Here is a 23,388-nt window from a genome sequence, read left to right as displayed (position 1 = left end):
CATTAGTGCGCTATAACATTAAATAGACCTTGGCTTTAGATTGCATCGTGTTCTTCGATTGTTTTTATTTTTTTTAGTCAAGTATAGCCCTCTGTCTGACACATGTAGATTGGGTTTGAGACATACCGGTTTCATCGCGTAGTCATCATCAAAACGTGCTAATTACGCACATAAAATAAACATCCATTTGTGCACAGGCATAATGCGAACGTATGTCCTCGAAGGTTGCACGGTAAAGCAATGTTAATAGCTGATTTGTATGGCTTAGTACGCTAATTTCAGAAAAGTTTCGAATAAAACTAATTTTGAGTTTTCCAATAAGATTATACAAGGATAAACGCTGGTGAAACCACGGGGCATGCTAGCAATGTATATTTTTATTTTAAAATCATTTTTATTTTAATTTAATTTCAAATAAAGTGTATTTTCTTTGAAATTTAACTAATAAAACACATTTTGTAAATAAACATTATTGCCACAGTACGCCTTTGTAATGTACCAGAAGCATCCAACAGTTTGTTTATATAGAACAAAAGTTTGCTTCGCTTGAGATAATAATAGTTTAAACATTAGTTTAGAATTTAGATTAAGGTACTTTGTCTCATGTTTTAGAATGATCTTAACCTTTATCAAATAGATGGATGGATTTTATAGCAATAGTAAAATAAATCCTAATGACTATATATAAATCAGTGGTGCTACAACCTTTTCAGATCTGGGCCTTAGATTTCCGTATGTTTTTCATATAATAGGCAAGTAGGTGATCAGGTTCCTTTGCCTGTCACACATCGCCGACTTTTGGGTAAAAAGCAAGACGGTTTACTCACGATCCATCACTGTTCGAGCCAATATTAAATGCGCACTATGAAAGAAAGTACGTTGGTGCACAGTCGGGGATCGAATCTATGTCCTCATGGATAAGAGTCGCTTGGTGAAGCCAACACTGCTCATTATTATATTTATAAATATGTAATTAATATAACCATCATCCAATGAATGAGCTAATAAGTTTTATTTTTTATAAAATCATGATTTTTAAGTTAGCTAATTAACTAACATACTCAATTAATTGTAATAATAAAATAATAATATTGAGCACTTTGTTTACGACAAAGCATTTACATGTATTTTATCGGGTTAAAACTCGTTTACTCGTTAAGACATGTTGATATAAGCGCCATCTTTTGGTAGAACTATGAAAATAAGCAATTTCAAAACATAATTGATATAAAAACAGTCAACGGACTTCACAAAAAGCCCGGTCACTTTAAAAAAAAAGTGTTAATGATAAAGGCGGTTAGCCCCATATTGATGCAAACATTCCGCGTCGCTTATTGTAAAGAACGTAGACTGTATTGGACATATACGTAATGCGCGTCGTATGTCAAGTCAGAATCTCATCTTACATGCAAATATGTCTAACTTTATTTATTTATAAAAGCTTGTTTACATTGGAACAAGAAAAAATCATAAAATTTTAAATATGACAAGCACAACTCATACACGAAAATATAATAAAACATTAAACAAAACAAATTAAAAAAAAAACTAAACGATATCGATTTAAAACTGTGATGGGAGCAACTATGGATATCCAGACAATACGTGCATGAGACATTTTAGACGAATTTGATAACTATTTTATGACTAAAGATTGGATATATGGGATTAAGAATTGTGTAATTACAACGTACCTAACGGTGAATACACTTTACAACAAACAAAGACAGTGACAGAATAGTAACGTTATTTATTGTAAAGCATGCACACTGTTATTTAATCATATAATATATCTTTTTCCATCTTCTGTACCCAATTGCCGTATATTCTTTTGAGTCTAATCATATAAATAGAAATGCGTTCAATACACAAAATTGTATGTATATACAGCATGAAGTCCTTCGATTGCTTTCCTCAGGGTAACTAAGCTATTTAAAATCCAGTGTGTTTATGATATCAAGGTTTACGTAATAGACTTTGAATACCCTTGTATGGAATTTTTTTAATAGCACACTATTCCTAATCCATGTATTATTTAATCCAAATTCCTATAGATATAATCTTACAACCAAGTTCGCTGAATGTTTCTCTGATAAATTTCAAGTTTATAATATAAATTTTACATAAGTCTTTGTCATACCACAAGCTTGTAGGTCTTGGGTTACGTAAGTCGAACTTCGACAAAGCATGCGTCGCACACTCTAACAGGTTTGGTGTTGCCAGCTAACGCTACGGTTTTTTCACTACACGCTCCACAGAAAATGTTACCGCATCTTCTACAGTGGTGCTGAAAACGGGAAAATATTTTTAACACAAAGGACTGTTAAAACTGTTACTGATGATACAACTCTTTGTCTATGATCATAGACATTACATAACATTTTATTTAAATAAAGTGAACTTAATTGGACTTTATACAGTCTGTATTTTATTTTAAATAATTTTCACTCACACTAAGGCAATTGGTTAGAAAAACTCGGATGCTTATAATGTCAATTATTGGAGCTAAAGTAATACCTTCCGCCTAGCAATAGTGAATTCTTTAGCGCACGCCGCACAAGCCGTTGCATCCTTATCGCTAGTCCAGTTTGGAGTGTCGTCTTGTACCGCCCTCGCTTCCTTTTCTAACAATTCGGCCAGTTGCAATTTGTTCTCACTTAACGTAGCGCCGACTTCTTCTAGAGTTTTCTGCGCATCACTGTATTGAACTCTAAGTTGGTGTTGTTCTTCTTGTAAGGCCATATATTTCTGAAAGGTTAATAAGACGAATAATTGTATGAATCACATTTTCGGCGGGGATTTTAAATGTAGGTGATACATGCAATCACAAAATAATGTTACATTTTAATTGGCATTAAGACTTTGTAACGGGAGAAGGGTTATGGGCATAGAAATATCTGTCATATGCACCAATTATTTGTGGGACTTCAAGTTACTTGGAATAGTGCAAAGACAGAATAATCAGTTAATAAGAAAATTGATTTAGGAAGATTAAAACGTACTATTTATATTATTCAATACTCACTTGTCCTATTGATTTTAATGATTCTACTTCTTGGGTCAACGCCGATATTTTGTCGCGATCCCGTATCATTGAATCCTAAGAGAATAAAAAATATAGTTTCTTTGGCTCCTAAATATAAAAATATTGTTATCTTTTTTATAGTAAAAGAGGCACACAGACATGCGACTTACAGAAGGCTGATGTTAATATATAATACGGCAAAATGATGTATGAGGCTCAGTTTAATAGTCTTTTGACAGAAAACTTGTTTGTATTTACAAACTATGTATATGCAAGGAACTTGTTTAGAATTAGTCTTCAACCGATACTTTTTTTACAGTAACTGACAAAATTGGTCAAAAGCATTAAATAATACATTCGTGTTTTATATCCATGAAATAAGTTATAATCCAATTTCACGTTAATACTAGTCCCTCTTGTCGCGTGTTGTGGGACCAATTACTACTAAAGTCAGAATTACCATCACAACAATGAGACTATTGCTAGCTTTGATTTCCTTTCTGGAACCTAGATTGCCTTTTCATCTATTTATCTTTAACTTATATTGAGACTTATGTAAGAGCTAGTTGATCTGGTTCTTAGGGTAGGAAATTAAACCCTCCAATAATGACTTGATTCACTATAATTCATTGACTTTATGTAAACTGTATAACTTAAATTTATACCAAGAAATGGCCCGTGCGCATGTCTCACAACCTTTTTTATAGTCTTTCCCTTCTCCGTCTCACCATCCCACTTCGGGGAGATGTTCAAATCAATTCGTAACAATTCGTAAACAACCGAACGAGTCAAATGAGCAACTATTGCACATGCGCACTTGTAGCAAGAATCTTAAGAAAAGAATATGTTCAATAAAAAAAGTTTAAAATTTAATTAAATAAATATTAAAAGCTAAAACTTATCACTTTATAATTAGCTTTAACTTTTAAAACATATGTGTCCTTACTAGCACAGTTTATTTCCAATAAGGCGCTAGACATAGTTGGACATGACCGTAAGTTTTATGACTAGACCGACTAGAACACCAACGTAGGTTATCAACCACCATTATGTGGAACCAGCTGCCCACTAATGTATTTCCCAACCAATTCAACTTTCTTAAATTCTTCAATAAAAGAGCGTACTATATCTTTATAAACCCCCTGTTCTATATAAAAGTAACCGACTTGCCAGATGGCTCAGTGCGTTGCGGGCTTTTCTAAGACTTTTTTATATTACAGTTGAAAGGATTCAGATATACTTCAGTTAGAAGCTGGTTCCACATAGTGGGTGGTTAATGACCTGCGTTGGTGTTCCAGTCATCATTAATTTTAAGATGAACCTCCTACCTCCTATTCTATAAAAAAACTAGTCTGTTTATCCTAGTCATCTTTGAGAAATTTGTAAGCTGTATAGGCTTTCAGTCATACGTAACACAATAATACAATTAAATTGTAATTCTATAAACAAAACCAACCTGTAATGATACCCGCCACTCCCTCTCTATCCTAAGATCACTCTCTGCAGCCACGGCTCTTGTTTCAGCGGTCACCGCCTTTTGTCCTAACGTACGTGCACTGTCCTCCAGACTCTTCCTAACCATCTTATCTTCCTGTAACCTATGCCCCATTTATAACGTATGTTAGTCCAAGTTCTTTACTTTTTGCAAAGACAGATTTCGACAAAATTAAAAAGCTAATTCAATTTACTTGCTAATTCTTAATATTATCTAATTATTGCCCGATCTACGCCCTTGACTTCCGAACTGGTAATGTAAATTTTCATTTAATGAATTTTTTGACGTTCATAAGTGTACTTGTTTACCAATATGAATAAAGATATTTTGAGTTTGAGTTTACTTAAGTTATTGAAATGTGGTAATAACTATCTATAACATATTGTATATATCTTTTATGTACCCCATATATTCATTAATTATTTTAAAGTAGTAAGGGCCACATTTTTATCTTTTGTTTTACAAAACTATTAAAATACTCCTAGTTCATTGATAAGTGGTATATTTTGTTTTATAATTAATGTGACAATTCTCTAGCTAACAACGAACTCCAACTGTTTTCAAAGTTTAATATAAAATCTTAAAGAAGTGGAGGGGTATTTTATAAAGGTATTTTCTTTAATTGCTAAACAAAATTGATAAGCATTAAAACACAAAAACTAAAAAAAATATTCTGGGCCCTGGGACTTTCCCCCCTTTTTTAAAGTTTCAGTAATTTACCAATATGAATACATAAATATCGATTGGATATTTAAATAATGTTGTCTGCTGTATTGGAAATGGGTAAGCGATACAAGATAAACAAAATCAAATAAAAAACAGGCGTAACACACATCATGCAAATAAATGGACAATGGCAAACCTAGACAATAAACCAAACATAATCTGCGGTTTTGATAAATGAAATACCATTAATGTTCGAATAACCTTTATTATAACGAAGGCATTACAACTAAGCTCTGAATTACAAAACTATAAAAGAAAAATTCACATGAAACGCTAAATAACGACGCTTACATTGCGCAATGTGTAAAGATAGTTGTCACCAGTGACTTTTTTGACTAAAACATACCGACTATAATGTAATATATGAGATCATGAATATATTTGAAATATGCTTACTACTATCACTGATAAAGAGTACAAAATAATTTAAATATTTAATACAAGACAATTGTAATTTTAAAATAATACAATACATTTGGTAAGATAAAAAACATGTTAACCACAGCAACGAAGCAAAAGCGTAGCGCCTCGCTTATTATCATTTCATTCATCATAATACATTTCAATAAAATTGATATCAAAATATTGAAAATCACGAAAGTTTATTGTAACGGTTTGCCAATGACGAAATAAGCTGTGCATCGCTCACAATGTGCGACTGTAAGCCTAGTTTAAGTTAACAACGAATAAAACTTAACTACCACGTCATACGATGTCCGTCAAACGTTCTGTAGAAACGTGAATAATCCAATAAACAACGAGAAATTAAATACACTCAGAATACAAATCTCTAACGACTGCCAGTTTCAATCATTTCGTGACATACAACAAATTCAAGAATATTCAAAACGTTCTAAGCCAAATTCTGAACGCAATAGATATGTCTTTTTCGTTGTCAATCCACACTAGGCCCTGATATGTCAAGCCGTAAGTAAAGACACGATCGTTAACATCTAGGCACTTTTAAGAAAATATTTAGAAACCTACTTTTCATCGAGTTGATGTATCGTGCTGCCCATTGACTCAGTCTTTGCTTCCAATTTGGCTATTAGTTCTGTTTTATGTTTCAAGGAACTTTCACATTCCTAAAACAAAGCCACTATTTAACTCGAGAATTATTGCCTAATAAAGATTCTCTACATAGCGGTTAAAAATAATTTTTAGGAAACACCACCTATATATATCTAAGTACACGATCAATTTATTCTTTAATAGTTTTATTTTTACGAAACGGTGGTATTTCCTGAAGGTTAATTTTCTTTTTCGGCGGACCGTCATCTTTCGACTTTGTACCCTTTTGAGCGCTAGTGTCTACTTTGGCCCCGAGAGATTCGTTAGAGGGCGATCTAAGCGCTTTAACGAGATCGTGCTCGGGTCCTAGCAAATTATTATATATTTCTAAGTTGTGAAGTATTTTGCCAATTTGCTCAGCCTTTCCTTGAAGCCTGGAGACCATTTCGCCCTTCTTCGTGAGATCCACCTCGCATTCCTTCCATATAAGCGCGGCATTGGTGAATACAATAGCATTAGTTACATATGTATAATATCTGAACTATATAAGCCTTGGGTAAAGCGTACTAAGCAAATACAGCGGTGAAAAGCATTTTTTTTAATTTCTCAGAATTTCTGGCAATTGCAGTGCGAAATGTTTATCTTCTTATTGAAACAATCGCTATATGATAAATGCGGGAAAATACGTATGACAAGATTTATTCAATAATGTAACGGATAATTAATTTGAGAACGCGTGGGTATTTGAATACCTGCTCCCACACTCAAGTGCGACCTTCTCGGGACAATGACACGTATAGTAATCGGAGGTTTGAACATAACAATACCAGAAGGAATTGTTAGAAATTGTATTGTCACAAATTTATTAGTCTTAAACTTATTGATTTATATTTATTATTACCAGCAAAAGGACAATAGCTAACAAAATGTATGGTTTCTTTGTCAGTCACTTTTAATGTATATAAGAATACCAGGCAATGAAGAGCATCTTTACAACACAACAAAGTATTTTAAGCGGAAAATATACATATATATAGTTAACTACACACAACTACAGCACATATATATAGTTCCATAAAGGTGTAATACTACCAGCGACATGTTATACCAACATAAAATTTGCTATGACCTTGAACATTACGACTCACTGATTTTGAGGTCAATTAATTGTTATAGTAATAGCCTTTATAATATAACTCGTTCAAGGTCTACAATAAACGGTCAAGGTAGGTAAAGGGTACAAAATCCTACATAGGGCATGCTCTAATTGTAATGATTAGCAGAATTATGGTAAAAATAAAGTCTAAAAACCAAAATCAAAAGCATTGGTCTTTAAAATAAATTGTCTTAAATCAGCTAAGACAGTCTATTATAACATTTTATTAAGAGTGATGTAATCCATCGTTATTTATAATATATTATTACGCTACTAAAAAGAAAACTCGATTTTTGATTGTTTAGAATCATATTACATTTCTATTCGTATTAATAAAAACTGCCACAGTTAAAATAATCATTAATAATAAAGAAAATTACCTGTAATTTTTTGTACATTTCCAAATTGAGCAGTTTTATGTCATCCAGCTGCCGTCTGAGAGAGATAATTGTGTCTTGTTTATCGTGTATATCTTTCTCTAGCAATTTCATTGCGACCTCCATTTCTGCCTTAAGCGATATCTGGAAAATTCGTATTTTTTCATCAAAATCCGACAATTTATTAAAACATAATATTAATATTGGAGATGGTGGAACATCGCGAAGAGCATCACATCTGCCCCTTCTATTACCACATAGCCATCACGACCGCAGATAAGAAGAAAATATTAATATGTGAAATCAAAAGTAATCTTTAATCCAATAAGGAAAAAAATAATTTTAATATAAATATACATTTTTGTAAATTGTCTACGCACAAACTCATAATTTAACATTACGATCTAGCCTAACATAACACTTATAAGTAATTTAAGTCTAATCTAATTTGCTTAAAAGGATATTTAACATAAGAAAGTTTCAATAACACTAATGCCAGTACTAGTAGAGTAGTAGTAATTCACTTATGAGAATACCCTTTGGATATCTAATAAATATATATATGATAGAAAATAGGTAAAACTGTGCACAAACGCCGTTTTTTCGAAATGTTTTATATTTATATAATCTATTTTTCAATTCATAATGTTAGGTTCAGTACCACGACTGTTGAATCATTGGTATTCTTTAAAGAGATAAGAACGTTTTAACTTAACATGCTATAAAAAAACAGCCTACATAAAACGTAAAATTTTCCAGCAAATCTAAAATCAACTGATAAATTAAAGACATTGTTTTTTGTTAATAGGTATATTTATTAACTAATACCTATTAAATTAGTGATTAATAAGTTCTTAAATACCTGAACACCTGGACTTTTAAAAGGTAATTAAACGAAGTTTCCGTTAATCTTTCGTGCGAAGACTAAGTTATTTTTAATTAAGCATTGTTTCATTATGGTTGTTTGAAAAAATACTAATGTGGTAAAGACACTGGTGTAATGGTGTCTGGTGAATTTGGAGTTCTATTATAAAATTTACTATATTTTTTTTTTTTTTTTTTTATTTTATTTGGTGCACAAAACACATTATAATCTTTACAAAAATAAACTTAAAACTAATAGTTATGAACAGGATTCTAATGTAAAACCATGTGCACACTGCAAAATTAATGTTACATCAATAAAAGGCTCATAACTAACAAAGGTAACATAGTAAAAAAAAAAAACAATAATAATAATAATAATAAGTTCCTCGACACCAATTTAACGTAACGTTAACCAGGACCACAAGGGTCAGCACTTAACCTACGATGGAGGATGTCTTTAACGACACTAATGAATTTATTGATGTTGCGACAGAATATGTCCACAAGTAAGTGGTTGCTCTTTGCCATCTCGTTATATTGACGAGCCATCCTGGTCAAAGGGTTGTAAAAAGAGATGTTATTCTTATAAGTTTGAAGGGAAAATAAATTGACTTCGTTAGCTCTACGGGCACTAAATCTAATGTTAAGGCTAATGTGAGCTAGTAGTTCGGGAGAGTCTATAATGGAGTGGGTGATTTTGTAAAGGTAAACTAAGTCGAAGACTATGCGTCTGGATTCTAATGGTTGAACTTTAAATTTCAGGAGTCTATCGCAATAATTTAAGTTAGACCGGCCAGGTTTTATACGATAACATAAAATTCTGAGAAATTTCCTCTGAATTCGTTCAATATCGTCAATGTGCACCTTATAATTCGGCGACCATATTGGACTACCGTATTCTAATATACTTCTTACGAGGCTGAAGTATAAGTACAAGGTGCTACGAGGATTTTTAAAACCTTTTGTGGATCTAAGAATAAAACCCAGTAGATGGTTTGCTTTAGACGTGATGTGACTATAGTGGGCACGGAATGAAAGCTTGTCATCGAACAGGATACCTAGGTCTTTTGCAACATCTGATCTGTTAACTAATTGACCATCTATGACGTAGTTCCATACGATTTTGTTTCGTTTATTAGTAAACGATATGACAAAACACTTGTCTATATTTAAATACATGTAGTTCGTCTTGCACCATAGTGATACGGTATTGATATCACGCTGTAATGTTAAGCAGTCATCTAAATTAGTAATAGAAGTAAATATTTTTAAGTCATCTGCATATAAGAGACAATTGCAGGACAGTTGTTGAATAAGGTCATTAATAAAAACTACGAAGAATAATGGCCCTAAGTGGGAACCCTGAGGTACTCCCGATGTAACTGCGATAGGTGCAGAGATGAAGCCCTTTAACGCAACCAACTGAGTTCTAGAGTCTAGGTATGAGCAGATCCATCTATATAAACTGCCGTGGATACCATGTGACGCTAACTTATGACAGAGCAGATGGTGATTTACTTTGTCAAAAGCCTTAGAGAAGTCAGTGTAAACAGAGTCAACTTGGCCACCTGTGGCAAACACTTGACAGAGATAGTTTTTGTATTCCAGAAGGTTAGTGACCGTAGACCTGTTTCTAACAAAACCATGTTGCTTGTCTGAAAGAACAGGCTTAAAATGACTGAACAGATGAGTATACATCACTGACTCAAATAATTTAGCAGCGCAAGATAAAATACTTATCGGTCTATAGTTTTTACAATTGGACTTATCACCACTTTTATAAATAGGTATTATGTGGGCAGTTTTCCAGCGCTTAGGAAACACACCACTAGTTAACGATTTATTAAAGAGAACACATAATGGAATGGACAACTCCTTTCCGCAACTTTTTATGAAAATAGGAGGCAGAAGGTCAGGACCCGCCCCTTTGTTAATATCCAAACTATCTATTTTACGTTTGATATCTGTTACCGTAATAGAAAAGCCAGATAATATATTAAAATACGTGTTATTTACAGCACCAGATTGGTCAGTGTATATAGTTTTATTAGTTTTATCGTCAAAAACTGAACCAAAGTATCGCGAAAAAAGGTCACATATCCCCTGACCGTCTGTCTCAGAAGTATTTTCAAGTGTCATGGTGTGAGGCACTGAAATATGGCCTTTACGATTATTCACAAATCTCCAAAATGATTTTATGTCCTTGGCCAACGAGTCCTCGATGGATGCGATATACTTGTCGTAACAAATCTTGGTAAGAAATTTGCATCTCTCCCTCAGCAAAGAGAAAACGTCATAATCGCGGGGATTCCCAAACCTCTTAAACCGTTTATGATATAAGTTTTTTTCTTTATTACATTTAATTAAGGATTTGCTGTACCAGACTGGATAAGATGAGAATTTGCTACAACAACTTGGTGTATTTCTTGATATTATTTCAAATAAAAGCTCATAAAAAGCTTCGGTGCACTCATCAATACAAGGGGACGATAAGATTTCGGACCAGTTCACAGACTGGAGTTCAGATTTAATGTTTTCAAAATTACATTTAGCAAAATTAAGCCGTTTAATGTTAGCGCGTTGAAGCCCTTTAGAAATCTGAATCGGAGAAAGAGTAATCAAAATTGCGGGATGATTTTTATCTAACAAACTTAATGCAAGTGTTTCATTGACACTTATACAATCTATATTAGAAAGCACCAAATCCAACAAGCGAGCGTTTGCATTTGTGATAAAGTTATGCTGTTTTAGATTACACAGTGACATTAATTCATTTAGTAGAAGGAGCTTCTTACTCGGGTTAGGGGAAATTGACAGAGAGGGATTAATCGAATCAGAGTAATCAGGTGTGTTAAAATCACCAATTAATAAGAAATTATCCAAAGGGAAACGATTAAGAAGTAAATTTTGGCAATGGCTATAAAAGAGTTCAAGCTTGTTAATTCTAATATCAGGAGGCAAATAGCAAACACATAAATTTATGCGAGAAGTGTCACGTGCTTCAGGAATAAGAGTAACCCAGACATCCTCCATATCACTATCCCACGATGCTTGACGGATGACCTGGTATTTTTTATGGACGGCGAGTAAAACTCCACCTCCCTCGGTTTTAGCACAGGAGGAATCCGCACGATCTCGTCTGAAGAGATTGTAACGGGCGTCAACAACTTCGCCATCGAAAACACTCATATTTAAGTTCGTTTCCGTCAAGCATATAATATCGAAGTTAGAATTTAACAGATTTAAAGAAAATTGAGTTAACTTGCTACGAATTCTGTTTACATTTTGATAAAATATATTAATCATTGTGGAAATAACGTGTGATTCAGTATATAAAAACAAAAATTGATCAAGTAACTTACTAAGCAATGATAAACAAACAAATTAGTAGTAGTAATAACAATTAAGACAATTTAGTGAAGGAATCATGACTTTTAATTAGAATGGCCGGGCTTGATTCATCCTTACGAACATAAATTTGGCCATATCGCACCCAAACAAACCTGTAGTTCTTGTCAGTAGAAAATTTACGTGCCGCACGGTGTAACTCTTTAGCTTCAGGAGACAAATGTTCAGACAAGTATATCCTGCTCGACGACGAGCCGCCAATACCAATATCGGTAGTAGATAGTTTGGTGTCAGGGTGGGACTTATTGAAGCGAGTCAACGCAGACAAGAGTGTATCACGCTGACGCTGCGTTGAGAGGGTAACTAGTATGTTTCGCGGCCTTTTGGAGTTTGAGTCCATCTTAGCTACACGACGACATGCTTTAACATCACTCTCAGATACCACAACATTTAAACACTCACAGAGTTTTTTGAATAACTCCATCAGATTCTCAGTCTTGCTTTCGGGTACCTCGTGAATCTCGAGGTTTAAGTCACGTGAAATCTTTTCAACTGTAAATAAACGACTCTGGAGTTTTGATAACGTGTTTTGAGATTTCGTAAGTTCAGTCTCGAGTACCCTGATTCGATTGTCTTTGTCTGCAATATTTGACTTCAAATCATTTTGTTCTAAGATGATAAAATCCGTTGTCGTCGTGAAGTCAGCCTTTACCAACTCAACAGCTCGGCTAACCTCGTCGGTCACCATGTCCTTCAAGTCCTTTCTAAGCGCGGACCGTAGATTTAGCATAAACGATGAGTCAGGGGACAGTTTCAAGTCTATAAGTTTGCTAATACTGTCCAACGTAACCGGCTGCTTAGAAAAGTCAGCGCCTGCAGAAGTTTTCGTAGCAAAATCACACTCCGGCTCTTTACACGTCGTTATATATGAGGAGGCGCTTGGTGATTGGTTATTGCGACCCCGCCGGACAGGAGTATTATCGTCATTGTTTTTACGCCGAGTTACATTCTGACACAGAGGACAATTAAGTGATGCCAATTGCTCAGCACTGAGCTGCTTAGTCGACCCGGCAGCAACATCAAGGCATTCATAACAAAACTTGCGTTTGCAATTATTACACTTTAAAAAATGATCGACATTTAATACGTTATTACAGCCATGGCACTTCATAGCTTGATTAGATTCACTATTATTCACTTCACTGATTTTACGTATTCTGTATTACTTCAAATTTGACTTATAAAAGCTAACACTATTGTTAAAAATTGAATAATAACACTTATAACACGGCTAATAATACTTTTAACACGGCTATGGACTACCTTCCACCACGGTTGAAAATTGAAAACTTCTTTGCTGAAAACGCGTCTTTACTTAGCAAGTGCACTTACAAATATTTCAATATATAATTGAATAATAAAAGATAAATATTTCCCGCAAACCACGACAATTCAAGACTCTTAAGTTAATCATCAATACATAATAATCATTCTACGAGGGGTGTTATCTTCTAAGGCGATGTCAATGTAATGGAAGATGGTTGCTGCAGCAGTCAGTCACGCGGTCTCTTGGTAGAATGCTAACGCGACCCCAAGTTACCCCAACAGTGTCGTGATTGGTGAGACGGGAGTTGTGGGTAGGGCTTTTAGAACGACTCCCATACTCTGTGCAGAAATGTATTCCCCTCAATATAAAAAGGGATGTTCTCTTAAGTTCTTTTGTTTTACGAAGATACGCCGCTGCGTAGTCCAGTGCCGCGAGGACTGCCTTCCAAGAGGCTGGCATCAAATGACGTTTATAAATGAACATTGCATTGGGTTTTCTATTAAAAAAACTCAACTTACTTGCAAGTCCAGTTCTTTCTGAAGTTCCGCATTCTTCTTCCTTTCCTCCTCCAAAAGTTTGGTAGATTCCGTGTCTTTGTCGCTTTTAGACTTGTCTGACGTTGTGCTTTTCACGCTGCGTTTTTCCTAAAAACACAAATTATAGTTTTGTAAATTTGTTGTTAAAGAAACTTTCCTATATGTACCGAGGGATCTAACACGGCTGTAGGTGACTGCATTTTGCAACATGATGCATTAAAAAAATTATACGTTACAATGGCTCTAACTTCCTAGAAGTAATAGATCACTGCCGTGTAATGCTTTCAAGGGACAGGTGATCCAAATGCTGTTATAGTGTGGGAGAGTTTTGACAACAATTACAAATAACTAAACTGTTCTTATTATGATAATTAGTATGACATGTGCCTGCCTATTTTATATCGCTGATTGTGCGGTGTTTTATAATAAATCAATCTGAATGTGAAACCTCTTTCTTTGCGAATTAACGATTTGATTTTATTTCGCGATAATAACATTAACTAAATGTGATTAATATTATAGTATTCTAATATATTTATATTTATTTATTATATATATTTATTTATTATTTAACGACTTTAATTTTTCATATATTTGCGTATTTCGTGCTATGTATCGAAAGTACTACTATAAACTAGGTTATAACAAGTGTTAAGATAAAACTGTCACAAGGTGTTTATTTAGTATCAATTAGAGCAAAACGTACTGCTACTATGTTTGCTATATCAGCCACGATTTTCGTTACGAATCATTAAATCTACATTTACGATAGTTTCGTCTAGTATTCGTATAATACATTTTCATATTTTGACATCTCTTTGACTTACAAAATGTATAAAAGCCGTATTCTATTCGGTAGATGCATCTTGTACCCGTTTACCCCACGGAGTCTTAATTTTTTTATACAAACATCAATTTATTTATTTTGTACTCCTACGGTAAAAAACATTACACTAAAGATATAGCCAAAAAGGTTCAAACATTTACAAAACTTAGAAAGGTAAAAATCTATAAAAATTATTAAATTAGATATGTAATATGGGTGTCGTTAATCATATTATCTTTCCATTTGATTGTTTTTCTGGCTATTAAGTAAGTGACATTAAATCAACTGAACCGTATTGACATTATGCGTGTAATTAAAAAGAAATTTTCTCATGTTCTTCTATATAAATGTTTATTATACTAGAAATGAAATTAATATTTCTATATAAGTAATATTTCATACTCAATATCATATTTCTTAAAATGTTGTCGGTGTTTTATTTATACTACTACGACAGCCTGAATAAGAGATTGTTAGCAATAAACTTGCCCTTGTGTTGAATAAAACCACTAAAAATTTATTTCACATATCATTTGCTACTTTTTAAATTAAAATAATGACTTGAATAATTTGCTAATGCAAATGTTTATTCAACATTTAATTGTAATGAATTATTTTGTAAGCATTTAATAAAAACATTTACTAATATAAGTCTAAGACGTCAAACATAAATATTGTCTTAAGTGTACATGACAAAAACAATCGAAGAATCGCCTTAATTTAAAAATAATAATAATAATACAACAATAATCAGAAGAGTTATTATCAATTTGCAATGTTGTTAGACATTTTAAACCTATTATACTTTACTATATTAATAAAAAAAACAATATATCAAGCCTCTTAAGCCTCCAACAGGGCACGAAGATACGTTTCGTCACTTTAAAAAAAAATGTTACCGGGAATCAAACTCTGGGTAAACGTATGAATTAACCGTAATCTGTATTACAGAACATGACAAGTTATAAAAATAACTAAATCGCAAATGTATACTACAAAAAGGAAAAAAGTGTAAACGCATAAATCACTCACCTCCTCTTCATGCAACTCTGTCACTTTGATCCTGCTATCTTTAGTAATGTCTTGACCTGAACAGAATAATGGACATTAGACACTCGAAGTAATTCGAAAAGAACACTCAATATAAACACTGACATGATTTCCAAAAGTTATTCCGTTTATTATTTGAATTACCCATAGCACACGTGATGCGCCGGCGAAATTTAAATGTATACTAAGCGATACAATAGACGTGACTCATTTGTTATCTGTTGCGAAATTCACAATAATTATCTCTGAATGTTTACATTTTGCAAGACTTTTCCTTCCGTCTTCTTTTCGTTTTTTCGGAGGACTAAAGTTAGTTTGTTTTAATTTAAGCCACTGCTTTATTAAAACCTTAACGCGAGTAATATTGTACTTACATAAATTTTAGTAAATAATTAGAAGCGATAATCAAATGTTAGCAATCCACTTCCGCTTTACTTTTTCATACACTCCAAAATTGTCATATAACATTCTCATTTCGGATAATGTCTAATAGAATGAGTATACTTATGTATAAGAACTCTTAAATAATTTAAGTTAATTTTTTTTTGTTAGCGTCGCAACAGTTCAAACAAAGTATTTCATATAGGTGAACATACTCCAATAACCACAGCGGAGTTAGAATAAGACTTATTATCCTCAAATGTGTACCCCTACTTTAGGATAAATGAATCGACAGATTTTTTTAATAAAGATCGATATTACCTAATGCGTGTTTCAATTGATTATTCTCCTCAACCAGCTGTATCATTGTGTTCTTGGAGATTGCTAGATCTTCCTTCATGAGAGCATTGGTCGTTGTCAGACCTTCCACTTTCGACTGCAGATTTGCTACCGTGGCACTAAAATATAACATTATAATTTAGGTATATCATATGTAATTATATATATATATAGTATTTTAATATTAAGTGTTAATTATATTCCTTATGGCTCTAAATTCAAAGCCTTAATATCTTAAAATGAAGGTAAATTTTTCAATTGGAATCTTTATCTTTGGATCAATCATATCTTACCATTTTAAAGAAACGGGGCTTATGATAATGATTTCTCAGAAGATTTTTGATTTGAAGTAATAGTACAGAGGGCAAACTGCCTCATCTGATATTAAGTGATAATGAATGCTCACACTGCCAGTAGGCTCGCCCGTGCCTTACTGATGTTTTAGGAATTGGTCGAATTGGTTGGAAGGTAAGTCGTATTGGTTAAATTGAGAATTGGAAAATTAGATTCCTTGTAAATGAAACAAAACCTGGCACAGTAACTTAATAGTTTCACTTAATGCATTTGCCGAATCAGGAAATTTATTTATCAAAATATTGCTGCATGTTTTTAATATTAAGTGTTAATTCAATGTATCGACGAACACTATCTCACTTCCATGTTAGAAACAAAATATAATGATATCATAGAAAATTACAATATATAGCGTGCCTCGTCACCAAGGCCAAAGACTTATAAGATTAAAATTGAGTTTAAGCTGTAAAGAGAGTTAAAAACTTTTAAATGGTAAGATTGATTGATTGATTAAATAGTTTATAGATAATCTATAACTTTTAATTGTAATATTTATAAGTTTTAAAGTAAAAATAAAGCCAAAACGGCTTGTTTGAAGGAGTGTGGGTATGTCCATTATTTATTTGTATGGATGGAAAGTCGTGCCCATAAAGCTTTGTATTATCGTGACGCATTAGATGCTTTCGTGACTTCAATTATAAAATACAGAGGTCTGCGGTCGAATTGTACAATTAGCATTTCATTATGGACCGTACTTCCGATGCATTAACGCGATAACTTCAAGTATAATATTTATTTTGTGATTTTAACGCTCGCCAATTATGGCTATAAAACGAAAACAGTAAAGCAAAAACTAAGTAAGTAACTAAACTAAGAATATATGTATTTAGTAATTACATATTACACGTCATTTAAAATCATATCATATATATATACTTATGAACGTCATTATTAAAAAGTGGTATCTAAATTTACTGAGAGTTTAAAATCAGGAGCGTAGAGCGAGATGAGCGATTCTCCGCCTCTCTTTAATCGCCAAGTTTAGTTGTACTTGGAAATTGTTAGAAACCGTTACGCTATGCTTCACTTGACATATTTAAACAATGTCTACATTAGCGTCCAAACAAATTTCATTAAACGTGAACGGCATTTCTAAATAAATAATTTTATCACTTTAATAACAAGCACATACGTAGGATGCACGTCATCATTTCGCCTTTCGTATTTGATGGACAGCACGAAGAAACAGTTTAATTTTTCCTAATTTTTTTTTTGTAGTGCAGGAGTAAACAGGCAAGAGGTTCCTCTCTTCTTGTGCGGGAGAAACTGCCATTAAAAACGCTCAGTGGTAGAACGACGGACGAACTTACTATTATATCTTGATGATAGTTTTATAAGCTGCAGGTAATACTAACAATTCCTCCGAACACGCTTATTTTATACAAGACAAGGTAGTATGAGTGTACAATGTTAGAATTAAACGTTTTAAAAAATATACTCGTTCGTAAATGTGGTTTAGTTATTGAATTCATTTCTCCATAATTTATTTCTAAAAACTTATTTTTTTTATATACCGGGGCCATTTTTTTATGTACCACGAGATTGATGTTAAGTGATACAGCCTACGCATACGCCTTGGTACACTCCTTTCTTGTTCCTTATGTCGAATTGGTTCTGAAATACTTCAGTGTGCAGCTGGTTTGTCTAAACTAAAGTGTTTACATCTTATTTATCTTTGCCGATTACTTTTTTACTAAGGATTTTATTAATCTGACTTAGACAGTGTTTACTTGGGTTGTTTTTTAGTGTATTTTTTATCTATACTGTAAAAATAATTACTCACTTAAGATGTCGGTTCAGCTCCTCAATATAATTCTTCTGATCCAGCATAGTATTGATGTGTCGTTGCTTGGGCTCGTTATTTCCATTGTTACCGTTATTCGCGAGATCGTGGGAGGAGCTACTCCCGCGCAGATATAGAGAGAAGTCGATCACACCTTGCTGACTGTCTAAATCTTCTTCCTGTATGAAATATTTTTAGAAATTTTAATGTGAAATTAATATTATTAATAAAATATTACATCGAATTGATAACCTCCTCTTCCTGTTATTAAAGTCGGTTAAAAATTGTTTAATTAAGCGCATTAGTTGGTTTTGTTGAACGTACATATATATTTTATCCAATGTACAAATACAGCAAATCAGCTTATCCAAAATTATTCATCTGTGACTTTCTTAACTAGGGTTGCCTGGAAGTGATCGCTTACTAGCGATAAGACCTGTTGCACCATGTTATAAGTTTATTGTTTTACTTATTTATTTTCTAGGCGCAATATTATGTAAATAAATAAATAATTTCGTACAAAGCTTACAAAACTAACCTTGACACACAAATTGCAGTCAACGACATTTAATCCAACAAGTAGACCCGTTATTATGACCGCCTCCTCATTCAGCATCAGGGCGTGGGGTTCAAAGTATTCCTCCAACGTTTCTTCACGGTGCTCCAGTAGTATTCTTAGGTAATCGGCAAGTCTCTTCTGCATCAGTGCCAAGCGAAGCCAAGCTCTGGCGCGTCCCATAGCCGTTCTACACATAAGTTAAACATACTTATATTTAACTGACTACAAAAAAGGAGGTCGGGTTACCTGTATTTAAATTAAATAACGTATGTTTAGTATGATGATCTATTTAGGCTTCCAAGCACGTGTCCCTAATTTAAATGTTTGTATGTCCACCAATTTATCAAAAACTAAAAGTTGATCCGATGTCAGAAATTTACGAGTAAATTTTTCACTTGTAATTAATATTGTTTTTAAAAAATCGAAACTCACTTAACGGTGGGCAAGTCTCGCACACTTGCTGTAATATCTGCCGCCTCAGGAGAGTACTTCTCAACCATTTGCAAGATGTCCCATAGCTCCTTCTTCGGCCCAAGGAGTCCCTATATGACATCGATAAATAACTAGATAGATTTATATAGTTTTAAAAAACGATATAAATTTTACTTCACCAATGTATGTTTCTCATATTCATGGCTTTAACTGAAGCGATAGATGTAAGGGTTGTAGCTCCTTACATGCATTGTTTTTCAACAAAAAACTTGGCGATTAAAAAGAGTGGCGGAGAATTTATTGCCAGTTCTCTTTCGTTCTACGCCCTGATTTGAGAACTGGCAGTAAAAGTAAAATTAGAAGCATTTTATATATTTATTTTTCTTTTTTGATGTTTATTGTGTGACCTATATGAATAAATGTTTTGACTTTCGCTTTGAAATGTTTACGAAATTCTATCTTTATCATTACAGTCGTGCTTATTCACAAACAAATGTTAAGTATAGTTTGTATTAGATTGTCAATAGTTAAGAATAGTCTTCAATAATAAAACGAACACGCGACGTCTACAAGTTATAAATAGCCTCACCTTTGCTGACATAACATTTATAACATGTACCTCGGTAACTGTAATGCATGCTATAGAGGTAGAAAATATACCTTTTTAGGTTTGAGGCCGTGACGCATTACATGCTCGAGAACAATGAAGAAGTGATGTAGCGGTAAGTGGTCGCTGTCGAGCATCCGGCCATAGCGCAGAGATTGTTCAATCAATTCCTTTACAATCAGCTTCGAGATGTTCACAAGATTGCTACGTTCTATCACCACTGGGTCACGAGCTAAAAAATATTTAAATTTTATAAAGGGCACACCATTTTAAAATCTAAAAGGGCCTCGGATTGTGATGGGAGCGTAAAAATCGATGCATGGTCGGTGTGAGTTGACATGCGAATAAAACATGCATCTAGTATCACATTTTTGCGCTAGTCACTACGTATCAAACGTAGCAACAAAGATTTACCCATCAATGAATGCATAGGATCGTCCGGAGAAGTGATCGCACCATTATCTGAGGGTCGGATATAGGAATCCTGCATCTCCATGTCGTGTAGTTCCTTCAGGCACAGCCATTCACCATCTACTGACACGCGGAAGTTGCATAGGTATATGGTATCCTGCGCTCCAGCCATTTCGGCATCAGAATTCCCGTCGCCTTCGATGGAAGACGGGACCGCCAACTCCTGAACGGGTTCTACCCCACGGACCGCGGCAAGAGAACGCATAGTAAAGCAGCAAATAAACTTTGAAGCGAAAATACAAACACTGGTCTATTTATTTTGATTATACTCCTGACTGCATGTTAACTAAGCCGATAGAAAGTGTTTTAAGACAAATTTAGAATTTATATTAAGATACGTGCAATATGATTCATGTAGAGACAATACACAAATGGTTTTTCCAGCAAGTTCAGTGAATATTGATTTTCCGGCGACCGCGGCGGAAACGGGAAAATCAATACTCTACCGACGAGCTGCCATCTTTAGGGAAAGCGGGAAACTTACAATATGCGTGAAACCTGTGTTTTTACGTCCAGTTCCTACAGATGACATGTTTCAGGTCTTTGTAATTTGGCAGTATAACCATGATATTTAAATTGTCTTCGACTTAATTAAAATGACTATTAGTTCGTTTCAGAGACCAGTAGAAAATTTACTTATATGTAGTAATAAAGAGTTTCATTCCAAAATTTCTTTTTTATATTTTTTAAGATTACACATTCAAAAATACATATTAAGTATAGCCCTTAAATTTCAGCATTCTACCAACAGTACCAACAAATTCCGTCGTTCAATAGCAATATTAGGTACTGTTATAAATTTAAACTCTCTTTGCTCTTGTGAGCAGTGCTGGCGTAGCTTTGGGGTCCGAAGTTCGAAACATGGATATGAACCAATTATTTTTTTTTTCAATATGCTCAATTAACAACACTCACATCCTGCGGTGAATGAAAACATTGTGGGGAAATAACTTGTCTCAAATCCAAGAATTGATGATAGGTTTGTTAGATATGTGAATACAATCTGAGGCTAAGATCAATTTGGTTGGGAGGGCTACCAGATTTTAGATTTTTTTACCAGTAGTAAGTTAAATAAATTAGAGGTACATATTGTATACACTTAGTAGCATTTCCATATTTTGTTGGATAATCCTTTATACATTTAATTTAAATGTAAGAAAAGAAGTAGTAAAAAAAGTTTAGCAAATTAAGTAATTTGAAGTTCAGACTTCCCTACTAACTATAATTTGAAGTACTTAACATGCACAGACTTGTCAATTGTATAGATATAGATAAAATATGGGTAAATTCATATTTCAATTTTCTTTTTTTTATAGAACAAGCAAACGGGCAGGAGGCTCACCTGATGTTAAGTGATACCGCCGCCTATGGACACTCTCAATGCCAGAGGGCTCGCGAGTGTGTTGCCGGCCTTTTAATCTTTCAAACATTTATAAATCCTGTGACTGTTAGATGATAACAATGATTATTTTTGAAATAAATAATCTATTTAATTCTTAAAACATAATAAATTGTGAATTGTGATCATTCTTATTTACTTGAGTCCCCCTTCTCCCATTACGCACAACGGACCTATTGAGCATCTAACCTAATGCGGAAACAGAGTCCACATACTCTTCCCCTTCCCCCATCATGGTTATTTAAATTTTTGGTTCTTGGTAATTTGAAATTTATGTATGGTTTTTTGAGTTTCCAATTATGTATGTGAGTCAATACAAGATAGATATTTTAAAATAATTATTTTGCCTAAATAAAAGCAATATTTTCTAAATTTAATAAGTATATAGCTTAATTTAAAACAATGGAATCCTGGTTCAAAGGTTGTTAAAACATCTTTTCTTAATATGTGACTTGACTTAGTTTGAGATTACAATGTTTTGAAAATTCTATCATGTAATAGAGTAAACTGTACAGAGCTGTGCTCCGTAACAAATTCCTATCAATTTTATGAAAGGTAATTATTTGAAAATATATTGAAAACCAAACATATCAATGTGAAATAGTTGCTCTACTAGATTTAAATACTTGAACATTATTAAATACATATATGATAAATAATACTTTAAAGAATTTGGTATATTTGAGACAAGGATTGACCACTAAATTCATATAATAAATTTAAAAAGTGTTGACATTGTGTTGAAATTTGATAAAACAGAAAGTCAAGTTTTATCAATATGGGAAAAAAATTGATAAGGCACTAAAATTTTAAGCAATATTCTCTTTGTAATTACATGTGAAGATAATGATTGACATTGTGCATATGGAATGGATAACACGTAAAATAAATACTCAGAGTTTAACATTCACAATATGGGATGTTGATGACACCTCACTGGAATTAATACTTCTAACATTTTTTGATTAATAACTTTTGAACCGGTTAATAGAATATACTATTATTTAAATAAGAAGTAGTATTGAATTAGTACTTACTTTTTGTTGTGTAGAAATAAGATTTTTCTGGCCTGGATAACAACATTTCCGGCCATCTTTCGTTTTTCGATGAAGATCTTGATGGGGAACGCTCTTGTTTTGGATTTTTAAGGGATGATACTGATGCCGTTGGAGATCCCTCAGAATTGTCTTGAGTGGAAGCAGAAGCCATGTTATCTATTAATTAATTCACAAAACATGTCTATAAGAGAAAACTCTTTAAATAATACGAAAGTGTCCTTGTTTTCGCTTCTCGCTGAAATTATAATAAAATAGTTTGAA

The 23,388-nt window shown here is 33.3% G+C and overlaps 1 protein-coding gene across 4 annotated transcripts; it reads right to left on the bottom strand.

The window, feature by feature from the left end:
• Positions 1 to 82: 82 nt before the first annotated feature.
• On the bottom strand, positions 83 to 23,388 carry LOC110995271 (RUN and FYVE domain-containing protein 2). Of its 4 annotated transcripts, none has more exons than XM_022262346.2 (14): positions 23,107 to 23,388; positions 20,253 to 20,431; positions 19,593 to 19,702; positions 19,140 to 19,347; positions 18,602 to 18,780; positions 16,447 to 16,583; positions 15,727 to 15,782; positions 13,851 to 13,976; positions 7,794 to 7,934; positions 6,234 to 6,331; positions 4,482 to 4,623; positions 3,026 to 3,100; positions 2,518 to 2,748; positions 83 to 2,287 (listed from the first exon to the last, which is right to left on the bottom strand). In XM_022262346.2, the coding sequence occupies exons 1-14, from the start codon at positions 23,276 to 23,278 to the stop codon at positions 2,162 to 2,164; spliced, it is 1,980 nt and encodes a 659-aa protein (XP_022118038.2). In that variant the 5' UTR covers positions 23,279 to 23,388; the 3' UTR covers positions 83 to 2,161. The 4 variants fall into 4 exon arrangements, with proteins under 4 accessions (XP_022118038.2, XP_045488415.1, XP_022118037.2 ...); XM_045632459.1 differs by lacking the exon at positions 23,107 to 23,388 and adding an exon at positions 20,614 to 21,050; XM_022262345.2 differs by lacking the exon at positions 23,107 to 23,388 and adding an exon at positions 20,656 to 21,050.

Source organism: Pieris rapae, chromosome 19 (genome assembly GCF_905147795.1).
Source record: "Pieris rapae chromosome 19, ilPieRapa1.1, whole genome shotgun sequence".
NCBI classification, from domain to species: Eukaryota; Metazoa; Arthropoda; class Insecta; order Lepidoptera; family Pieridae; genus Pieris; species Pieris rapae.
The sequence above is the reverse complement of the archived record's forward strand: the minus strand, read 5'-3'. Positions and strand labels throughout refer to the sequence as shown.